General features: G+C 43.3%; 1 protein-coding gene across 1 annotated transcript in view; it reads left to right on the top strand.

Annotated features, from left to right (window-relative positions):
- COL6A6 (collagen type VI alpha 6 chain) overlaps window positions 1-12,155 on the top strand; it is a 339,806-nt gene that overhangs the window by 107,437 nt on the left and 220,214 nt on the right. Inside the window, 1 exon segment of the mRNA XM_029589350.1 lies at window positions 6,048-6,136. Coding sequence (XP_029445210.1) covers window positions 6,061-6,136 — 76 coding nt within the window. The 5' untranslated portion in view covers window positions 6,048-6,060.

Below are 12,155 nucleotides of genomic sequence, written 5' to 3'. Positions count from 1 at the left end.
CGCACCCTTTAATTTATTTTATTGTAAGAAGTTTTGCAATTTATCTAATAGAGATGACAACATTAATCTGCACTGGAATAACAAATAGCACAAAGAATAGTTTTCCTATTTTCAGTATATCTCACCAAGGATAAACTACATGAAATGAATTATACATTTCCAAATGCTAAAAATTCTTCAGTTTTCAGGTCAGTTGAAGTTCATCAGTACAAGTTTACTGAACCTCAAATACTTAACAGTGTTTTTCTTAGGAAATGAATCATGTTGGTCTTTATTTACTGCTTCTCTTTAAATTTAAAGAGCCCATGATATATAAAACTGTGGTATAAACCTGTCAGAGCTAGATAATTAATGCATTGCACAACTTTGAAGAATTTGAGGTTTTTTGGTGACTTATTGCCTGAATCATGAGCCGTGACATTGACTGTTCATAGCTTTAAACAAGGCTCTGACAAATCCAAACCAGGTCACTTGACATTTCACATTTATAAGACAATATTTAAAACGGAGATCGGTGAGCAATCATGCTTTGCTATCCAAAGCTTGATCATGGCTTTGACTCTTGACCTGATAATTATCAGAGACATGAATAAGAACATAAGACCTGCCATATTGGGTTAGACCAAAGGTCAATCAAGCCCAGAATCCTGTTTCCAACAGTGGCCAATCCAGGTCACAAGTATTTGGCAGGATCCCAAGGGTTAGATAGATACCATGCTGCTTATCACAGGGATAAGAAGTAGATTTCTGCAACTCCACCTTAATAATGGTTTCTGAACTTTTCCTCCAGGAACTTGTCCAAACCTTTTTTAAATGCAGCTACACTTATAGCTTTCACCCCATCCTCTGGCAACGAATTCCAGTGCTTAATTATTAGTTTTAAGTGTAACACCTAATAGCTTCATTGGGTGTTCCCTAATCTTTGTACTTTTTGAAAGAGTAAACAACTGATTAACATTTACTCGTTCCACGTCACTCATTATTTTATAGACCTCTATCCTATCTCCCCTCAGCCATCTCTTCTGCAAGCTGAAGAGCCCTATCCTCTTTAGCCTTTCCTTATAGGGCACTTTATGATTTTGGTTGCTCTTCTCGGTGCCTCTTCTTATTCTGCTATATTTTTTTTTTTGAGATGTGGTCACCAGAACCAAGGGTGGCTCAAGACAATCTGCTGCCTGAGGCGAGGAACAAGATGCCCCCCCCCCCCCCCGATAAAATATTTCAAACCAGCAGACACATCAAACAACACTAAATAATTAAAACAGATAAGATTTTAAAAATCCCCCACTCTCCATATCAGGTAGCTTTTGATTTCCACTCACCCTGAGATTGTCGTAGATTAGTGGATGGAGGGAAGACCAAACAACCTTTCTTCTCTGCCATATAAGCACATAGGTCATTCACACAAACCCAGCCACCCATGCACTCTTTTTTACCTCTCTCACACACACACCCATGCACTCTCTCTATGCATATACAAACACAGTCCACGCTCTCCTTTTCTTTAGGTCACCAGCAGGATGGGGGTCCATCGTGCTCTGTAGGGCCTTTCGATTTCTTCTAGCCGATAGCCCTGCCGGCACCAGGCCCCTTTTCTTCTTAGGTTGCCGGCAGGATAGGGAGCGCCGACGGGGCTGTCTTTTGTTTCGGGCTGATGCACTTGTAGGGCCTCCAGGACTTTCCTCTTCTTCGGGTCATCGGCGAGATGGGAGTCCGCCAACGGCTCTGAAGGGACCTTTTTATTTGTTCTGGCCGACAGCGACAGCAGGGGCCTCTTTTCTTCTTCAGGCTGCCGGCGGGATGGGATCCTCTGAATGCCCTGTGGGGCTTCTTCTTTTCTTTAGGCCAACGGCCTTGCTAGACCTTTTTTTTGTTTGTTTGTTTGTTTTGCTTTGTTCCGATGGCGCAGAGGGGCCCTCTTCCTTTTCCTTTAGCTGACGGTGCCACCACCAGCCAGAGCATGCCTGCAGCAGCAAAAAAAGAAGCCCCGGGCACAGAAAGCAAAGAGAGCGCACAGTGCGGGAATTGTACTAACCTGCCCCATCCCGTCCCGTCCCGATGTGAAGCTCTGGACAGTTGGCAACCCTAGGTGTGTTGCTTAAGGTGCAGAGACTCTAGTCTTAGCTCTGGTAACGTGAGACATTGATTCAGATGAGGCGGATGCTGCAGGGGCATTTTTGAGGGGAGGGGGTCATGTTTTGCCACCTTAAAATTCTTCCGCCTAAAGCGGCCGCCTCACCTTGCCTTATTATTGAACCGCCCCTGACCAGAACTGCACACAAGATTTAAGATGAGGTCGCACCATGGAGTGATACAGAGGCAACATGATATTCTCTGTTACATTCTCCATTCCTTTCCTAATAATTCCTAGCATTCTATTTGCTTTCTTGGCTGCTTCTGTACACTGAGCAGAAGATTTCAACATATTATTAATGATGATGCCTAGATCCTTTTCCTGAAAGGTGACTACTAATGTGGAACCTTGCATTGTGTAGCTATAATTTGGGTTACTCTTCCCTAAGTGCATCACTTTGCACTTATCCACATTAAATTTCATTTGCCATTTTCATGCCCAGTCTGTTGCAGTCCCTGTCGCGGGGTTTGCATCTGGGTCCTTACCTCTACTGCACCCAGGGAGCCGGCGACGGGGTGCAGCGTCTTCTTTGGCCTACTCTGCCTCTCCGGGGCAGCGTCTCCACAAGGGAGACGCCGCCGAGCTGCAAATCCTGACTCCGCCCCTCACAGGCGCGCGCACGCGAGAAAAGACCATTTAAAGGGGCCTTGGCGCGAAATCTCAGCCAGGCCCCGGAGATGACATCAGACGCCGGCAGGGATTTAAACCCAGCGTCTGACTGAGGAACCTTGCCTTGCAACGAGGTTGACTCCTAGTGAATAACTAGTTGCCGTTCTTGCTTCTCCTGTTCCTGCTTTGTTCCAGCTTCCGTTCCTGTTCCAGCTGCTGTTCCAGATCCGGTTGCCGCTCCTGAGCCAGCTTCGGTACATTTTCCTACCTAGTGCCAGCTCCGCTCTTGATCCAGGTTCCGCTCCTGTTCCAGCCTCCGCTACTGCTTCTGCTCCTGCCCCATTCTTCAGTGCCAGTCTTCTCTTCGGATTGTCTTCCTGGTCTCTGACTCCGGTTCGTCTCTTGGTACTCCTTGACCGCCGCCAGCCTTGGACTTGACTCATCTTCACTGTTGACTTGCCTCTCCGGAGACCCCTCCTAAGTCCCAGCAGTCCGGGTCCTCACGGGCTTCTCCCGGGGGGACCTCGGGCTTCCAGGGTGAAGTCACTGCCTGGTCTCCTGGCTCCGTGCCGCCACCCGGCCTTCCTGTCTCTGTGGAGTCCATACCATGTTCTTCCATCCCTCCGCACAGCCGGATCAAGGGTCCACCACTCCAGCTGCAACACAGTCTCCCAGTTTTGCAAGGTCCTCTTGCAATTTCTCATAATCCTCATGTGATTTAACAACTTTGAATAATTTTGTGTCATCGGCAAATTTGATCATCTCACTCATTGTTCCCATTTCCTGGTCATTTATAAATCTATTAAAATGGTCCCAGAACAGATCCCTGGGGCAATCCACTATTCACCTTTCTCCATTTGGAAAATTTACCAGTTAGCTCTACTCTCTATTTTCTATCTTTTAACCAGTTGGCAATCCATAATAGGTCACTGGCCCCTATCCTATGACCTTTTAATTTCCTAAGAAGTCTCTCATGAGCGACTTTGTCAAATGCTTTCTGGAAATCAGACACACTATATGAACTGGCTCACCTTTATTCACATGTTTATTTATGCCCTCCAAAAATATAACTGACTGGTGAGACAAGACTTCCTTTGGCTACATCAGTGTTGGCTTTGTCCCATTAAACTATGCTTATCTATATGCTCATCAACTTTGTTCTTTATGACAGTTTTTACCATTTTGCCTGGAACAGACATCAGACTTATTAGCTGGAGTTTCCTAGATCACGCCTGGCATTGGGCAATAGGCTCATTACTGTCTCCTCTGGTCACAGCTGTTCTATCATGTTACTCCAAATCAGAATCGGAAAAAGAGGGGGATATGTAAATTATTTTTTTGTTCAGCTGCCTTTGATTACTAAGCATTATTTGGATTCTTTTTTACAGTTCTGGTGTTTGTATCTCCAGAACACAACTTGTTAGGTTTTGGAAGATATAATAAGAGCTTGTTTGGTTTAATATCAACAGTCCAAACAGAGTTTGCTTAATGCAGTATAGAAAAGCGTTATGTGGTGACTGCCGTTTAGGTATGCTATATTTTACTATGTGGGGGTATTTTTTATATGAGGGTAATGTATATATGATGAATGGTGTGAGTGGTATGAATGAAGAATAGTATGATTGTGGATAGGCCACTTTGTATGGTATATGAGTCTGATACTTAAGGGTATGTACTTGAAAAGTTTGCACAATAGTGAACTGGTTTATGGTTCACTTATTTGGATTGTTTGTATAATATTGCAGTGGTCTATGGTTAGTTTAAAAATGTTTTTCTGATTGAACATAGTGTATTTAGTAAAGCAGAAGTATAAATATATATTGTTAGTGACCTCTGATTTCTAGTATAATGTATCTCCAGAAAGACATAGACTGAGTAGAGGCAGTCCAGAGAAGGGTTACCACAATGGTGCAGAGTCTGGACCATAAGCCCTATAAAATGAACCCAAAGGACCTGAATATGTGAACTTTAGGGGAAAGGAGAGAGAGGAAGGATATGATAGAGACATTCAAATACATCAAAGGTATTAACAATACCTAAAAAAGACACATTTTTTTCTTGGAAAAGACATTTTACATCAAAGAGTAGATTCAGGAGTAAGTGAAGGAAATATTTCTCAACAGAAAGGGTGGAGGACACATGGAACAGCCTCCCAATGAAGATGGTAGAGGCCAAAATGGTAACAGAATTCAAAAAAGCCTGGGATAAGCACAGAGACGAAGATGTGAGGGCAAAGCCTGTGATTAAGTCACCTCTGTTTGATTGCATCAGAAATGGGCAGACTTAGATGGGCCTTGTGATCCTTATTCCCCATCATTTTCTCTGTTTCTATATCAATCTCAGAAACGGTGTGCCTCTCACATGTGGCTTATTACTGCAGCTCTTGAAGCAAAGATTTTATAATTCTGCAGATATACTGAAACCTCGGTGTTCAGCAGAATATATTAGGGAACAGGGAGATATAACGTCCTTCTTGGAAGAATGTTCCAGGCTTTTTGTCCTTGGGGAATTCATTTGCCATTTGGAAAACAGCTCCCATCTTACAGCCTGTGAGTTGTTGCTAATCATGAATGCATATTCCAAGCTTTTGCTCACAGCGTATATGAGCGTGAGCGTATGTTGAACTTGTTCTTTGCTTTGGATGGAATAAAATTGCCTCTTGAGATCAGGCAAGTGAATGAGCTTTGGATCTGTAGACATCTGTTGAAAATACATTTGTTTAGAGCTGAATAAAGTATATTTATTGCGTTCAGTATTTCTGGTGTTTTGTTTCTATTGATTTTTGGGGTTTTGTTCATCATTGTTGTGGCGTTTGGTTTTTCTCATTCCAGCTGAGTTTGTCTTTTTGGCTTTTATGCATTTTATGGGTTTGTTATATATAGTTATTTCTATTTTATTTATATGAACCAAAGTTATTTGTTTTATTAATGATTTAATCTGTATTGTGAGCCATCATGGGTGTTCTCAGAAAGACAGGATATAAAACGAGTGCATGAATGAATTAATTAATTGAACTCAGCTGGCATCATTTGTGAAATTGCCAGGAGTGGGGCAGGAGGAGGCTGAAGGGATAGGATGCTAGGGTTGAGATCTGGATCTAGTCCTTTTGATCCTTGGAATCAGTGGGGGATGTTCTAATATTGGGGCTACTGAAATCCTGTAGTCATGTGTTGGAGGGGTTTCATGTTGGGTACACTGAGCACCTTGGATAGCATGTTCTTCATGTGAAAACGTACAGTGTGCACAGCAACCGATGTGGTGGTGGTATTATTATTATTATTATTTCTCTGTTTCCATTTTCTAGGGACATTGTCAGGATGGATAACTGCAAGGCATTTCTGTTTCTTCTCCTCGCTGCAGCCACCTTCTGCTCTTTCAATTCCCAGACTACTGGTGAGGCATTACTGCATGCTTCTTACTCATAAGAATGTCAATTGCTGAACTTTGCCCTGCTGGCAATTGCATGTACCATTTATTCAAAGAATAATTTTATATGGATCTAAAATGTCAAGAAACATATGCCAACAAAAATAGGAATTGGAAAGAAATGCAAAATGTACTTTTTAAAGGGGGTTCTTGGAAATAAAACACATTGCTATGTTCACTTTGTATAGACATCACAAGAAATTTCTGGTTTTGTTGTTTTAAATTAGGATCTTAATCATCTTATCAGAACTGTTTGAATGAGGGTTGGTGCCAATGTTCAGTATAAGATTTGAACATTAAGTGGTGAACTTTAAAAGACTTATACATGTAAAAATTAGCATACATGCACGTCAGTAGCATCTACTATCATACATGCTATTTTATAAAACATAGGCGCATATTTTTGCTTTCGCGTGCACATATATGCATGTAAAAAAGGGAATAATCTAGATGCGTTCCAGGGCACAGCCAACATTTACCCGTGTTAAGCTGCTATTTTAAAAAATGCATTAATTTGCCAACTTATCCGTGCAATTTTACACCTGCTAATTAGGTTTATTAATTACCTTGTTTAAGTGATTTTAAACACGGTTATTGTGTACTATTGGCCGGAAAGCAGGTCTGGACTGGGGGGAGTTCAGGCTGAAGAACCAGGAGGGTCTCGATAACCTGGAGAAGGACTGGGTAAACTGGTGGAGTAACTAGTAAAACTGGTAATTTTACTTACATGCGCATGCTTTAAAATATATCAGTTTACTTGTGAAAATGCGATTTGTACGAGTAAGTCCCACTTTTTTTTCATGCGTAAAATATATGCATACTTTTATGCGTATGCATATAGACATACTTTGAAATGTCTATATACAAATGCTAGAAGTCTAAAAAATAAGATGGGAGAGTTAGAGTGTATAGCACTGGATGAAGAGGTAGATATAATTGGCATCTCAGAAACTTCATGGAAGGAGGATAACCAATGGGTCACTGTGTTACCAGGGTACAAATTATAGCGAAATGATAGGATGGATCAAATTGGTGGAGGGGTGGTACTATATGTAAAAGAGAGCATTCAGTCAATCAGGAAGCAAAATACAATGTTGAATCTTTATGGATGAAATTCCAGGTGTAAAAGGGAATAAAATAGTAATGGGGGTATATTACCATCCACCTGGCCAGAATGAACTAACAGACAATAAAATGCTAAAAGAAATTAGGTAAGCTAAATCAACAGCACAGTAATAATGGGTGATTTCAATTTCCCCAGTATTGACTGGGTGAATGCTACATCAGGACATTCTAGAGAAGTAAGATGATATAAATGACTGCTTCATGGAGCAGCTGGTACAAGAACTAACAAGAGGGGAAACTATTTTAGACCTAGTCCTTAGTGGAATACAGGATTTGGTGAGAGAGGTAACAGTGTTGCAGCCACTTGGCAAAAGTGGCCACAACATGATCAAATTTGACTTAATAACTGGAGGGAACACAAAGAAGAAATTTACTATACAGCATTTAGGGCCGGATTTTAAAAAGGTTACGCGCGCCAGGCCTATTTTAAAAAGGCCCGTCAACGCGCATAAATCCCCAGGACGCATGTAAGTCCCGGGGCTTGCAAAAAAGGGGGGCAGGGCGTGGGTGGTCTGGGGCAGTCCGGGGGCAGGGTCAGGCTCCTGGTACAGCGGTCATATTTTCCGCTGTGCTGGGAACTGCACTCCGGCGGTCGGCTGGTGTGCGCAACTTGCGCCTGCCCAGAGGCAGGTGCAAAAGGTAAAACAAAATTTTTGAGAGGGGTTAGAGTAGGGCTAGGGGAGGGAAAGGTTAGGGGAAGGAGTGGGAAGGTCAGGCTAGGGGGAAGGGAAGTTCCCTCTCAGGCCGCTCCGATTTCGCCCGCACGCAACCTTTTAAAATCTACCCCTTAACTTTCAAAACTGCGACTATAATAAAATGAGGAAAATGGCTAGGAAAAAACTGAAAGGAGCAACTGAAAAGGTTAAGAGTTTAGCTCAATCATGGATGATGTTTAAAAATACCATCTTGGAAGCCCAGAATAGATGTATTCCACACATTAGAAAAGGTGAAAAGAAGGCTAAACGACTACAGGCATGGTTGAAGGGTGAGAAGAGAGAGGCTATAATATCTAAAAACATCTTTCAAGAAATGGAAAAGGGATCCGAAAGAAGAAAACAGGAAATAGCATAAGCACTGGAAAGTCAGATGCAAAGCATTGATATGGAAGGCAAAGAGCGAATTTGAAAAGAAGCTTGCTGTGGTAGCAAAAACTCATCCTAAAAACTTTTTTAGGTACATTCGAGCTAAAAAGCCTGAGAGGGAGTTAGTTACACCATTAGATGATCGGGGGGGGGGGGGGGGGGGGGTGTAAAACAAGTACTTAAGGGATGACAGAGCCATAGCAGAGAGACTAAATGAATTCTTTGCTTTAGTATTCACTCAGGAAGATGTAAGAAATATACCCATGCCAGAAATAAAATTCATCGTTGATAATTCAGGGGAACTGAAGCAAATCTCAGTGAACCTGGAAGATGTACTAGTGCAAACTCACAAACTAAAGAGTGGTAGATCACCAGGACCATATGGTATACATCCCAGAGTACTGAAAGAATTGAGAAATGAAATGTGCACCTGCAATTGGAAATTTGTAATCAATAACATCATCTATGGTACCTAAGAACATAACATAAGAACATAAAGTTTGCCATACTGGGTCAGACCAAGGGTCCAGCAAGCCCACTGTCCTGTTTCCAACAGTGGCCAATCCAAGTCACAAGTAGCTGACAAGTACCCAAACATTAAATAAATCACAAGCTACTATTGCTTATTAATTACTGAAATAGCAATTTATGGATTTTTTTCTCTAGGAATTTATTCAAACCTTTTTTAATCCCAGTTACACTAACTGCTGAGTGAAAAATTAATTTTCTTTGATTTGTTTAAATGAGCTACTTGCTTACTTCATGGAATGCCCCCTGGTCCTTCTGTTATCTGAGGGATTACATAACTGATTTACATTGACTTGTTCAAGTCCTTTCATGATTTTGTAGACTTCTATCATATTCCCCCTCAGTCATCGCTACTCCAAATGAACAGCCCTAACTTCTTTAACCTTTCCACACAGGGCAACCATTCCATGCCCCTTATCATTTTGGTCACCTTTCTCTGCACTTTCTCCAGTGCAGCTATATCCTTTTTGAGATGCGTTGACCAGAATTGCACACAGTATTCAAGAAGCAGTCTCATCATGGAGCGATACAGAGGCATTATGACATCCATCCTTTTATTCACCATTCCCTTCCTAATAATTCCTAACATTCTGTTTGCTTTTTTGATTGCCACAGCACACTGAGCCGTCAATTTCAATGTATTATCTACTATGACACCTAGATCTCTTTCCTGGGTGATAACTCCTAAGATAGAACCTAACATTCTGTAACTACAGCAAGGGTTATTTTTTCCCTATATGCATCACTTTGCACTTGTCCATGTTAAATTTCATCTGCCATTTGGAAGCCCAATCTTCCAGTCTCGTGAGGTCCTCCTGTAATTCATCACAATCCTCTTGATATTTAACTACTCTGGGGGAATTCTGCGCAAAACAAATTAAAAATTATGCGCACAAAAACGCAAAATTCTGCATACTTTATATTGGTCAAAATTAATACAGAAAAAAGTTATTACTTAAAGATGCAGAATTTTAAATATTTTGAGCAGAATTTCCCTAGAAATTCTACCCTATGAGTGTCCCTTCCACTCACTCTCCCTACTCCCCTATTTTGCCCTCTCAGGCCACAACTCCTCCACCTGTCAGTATTTCTCACCTCCACCTCTAGGCTCAAACCCTTCCACTCTATCGCCACACGCAGAATTTGACCCCATTTTCAGTACTGCCCCTCACACAGGCTCCCTCTGACCCTCCCTCTCTCACACACACATGCTCCCTCTCTCTAGTGTACATACACACACCCTCATAAGGCTCCCTCACTCTCTCGCGCACACACACATCCCCTCTTACAGGGGCCCTCTCTCTTGCATACACACCCACACAAGCTCCCTTTCTCTCTTATGCATACATCCTCACACAGGCTACCTATCTCTCTCTCTCACGTACCCCTTCACACAAGCTCTGTCTCACACATACACAATCCCTTCACACAAGCTAACACCCTCACATACACTCGATCCCTTTTTCATACACATGAGCTCCCAATCTCTCACACACATACACACTCCTTCACAATCTCCTCCTAAAGGCTCCCTCTCTCTGGCACCCACACTCAAGCAGAACCCCTGCTCTCTCTCACACCCCCCTGCTTACCCTCCTTGGTCTCTCTCACAACCCCCTGCTCTCTCGCTGTCACACCTCCTCCCCTCTCTCACACACACACACACCTCTCTATATTCACTCTCACAGGGGCCTTCATCCTCACTGCTAGCAAGCGCGTCCCACGACACGCCAGGACCTTCATCTTCACTGCGAATAGTGCACAGGGGCCTTAATCTTCACCGCAAACAGCGCGCAGTTGTTCGTGGCATGCTGGGGGTCTTTTCTGCCATTTTCTGTGCAGAATTTGGCAATTATGTGCAGGGGGAATTCTGCACAAATTCTGTGCTCTGCAGTAGCACAGAATTCCCCCAGAACTAAATTTGTGTCATCTGCAATTTTGATAATTTCAGTCATCATACTCCTTTCCAGATCATTTATAAATATATTATAAAGCACCAGTCCAAGTACATATCCCTGAGGCACTCCACTGTTTACCTGTTTCCAATGTGAAAACTCACCTGTTGTGGAAACGCGGATAGCAGTTCCATCTCTGGTGTTTTCGTGTGCCTCTGGGCCCCGATACAGCCGCAGAGGAGCTCCGGCAAGCACCGAGGCAGGTGAGAGGTGCTCCAGCATGGGCTGAAGTTGAAGAATGATTACCTCAACCACAGCCACACCTGTACACAGCAGAGAGACCCAAACAGTGCTATATTGGTCTCATGAGTGGTCCTCCGACTATTCCATGCCCTTTCGGACCTGCCGCATGGAGCAGCAACTGTGACAGGGCAGACAGTGGTCAGAAGATGAGGACATCAAAGACGAAGACTTGAAGTGAGACAAGACTCTGGATACGTGAAGTGGAACACACTCTGGATACGAAGTAAGATGAGACTTCGATACATGAAGAATGCAATCTGGATACGTGGAGTGAAGAGGAACTCTGGTCATGTATATGAAGAAACTCTGGAAGGCCATGGGTTGCTTTAAGAGAATTTGGTCGGTACTGGACATCACGCGCCCTACACAGCCTAGCCAGACTGGTCTCGGACCACGCAGGCAGCGCGCCCTACACAGCCGGGATATGCTGGTCGTGGACCACGTTAGTGGTCCCCCACACAAGTAGGCAGAGCTGAGTCGGTACTGCACATCACACATCCATACACTCAGCCAATGAAGACAGTTCATGGACCACGCTGGTGGTTCCCCACACAGGGAAGGTAGAAGATGAAGAGAAAACTCAGATGAAGCCTGTTCCAAAATGCACCCTGCACAGCTGATAAAGGCCAGGCAGGCTATGCCGGAACGGATCAGATAATAGAGTTCATTTGTGAGGTGGAGGCAGGGTGCAGACTCCGAGGATCCAGGCAAGGTTTAGGATTCGAGGGGATGCCTCTACAACGAAGGTTAAAATAAGAAGCTGGAACCTCATGGAGACTTGCACTGCCAGGACGAAGATGTACCGGATAAAGAAGACATCAAGATGAGACATCTGGAGACCTTGAGATGATGAAGACGAAGACATAGCGTGAGGACATCACAAAGAAACGGGATCCCACATAGAATGAAGTGCCTTGAGAAGCAGATGACGAGAAGTCCTATGGAAGATTGGCTCCTTGTGAAGGCAAGGAAGGAATGACAATGAGCCCCTTTTATAGGGCTGAAGAGGCGACTCCCACGATGATTTCAGAAGTGGACCTCCTCCCTAGCTGG

The sequence above is a fragment of the Rhinatrema bivittatum genome, chromosome 2, assembly GCF_901001135.1.
Source record: "Rhinatrema bivittatum chromosome 2, aRhiBiv1.1, whole genome shotgun sequence".
Classification (NCBI taxonomy): Eukaryota; Metazoa; Chordata; class Amphibia; order Gymnophiona; family Rhinatrematidae; genus Rhinatrema; species Rhinatrema bivittatum.
The sequence above is the reverse complement of the archived record's forward strand: the minus strand, read 5'-3'. Positions and strand labels throughout refer to the sequence as shown.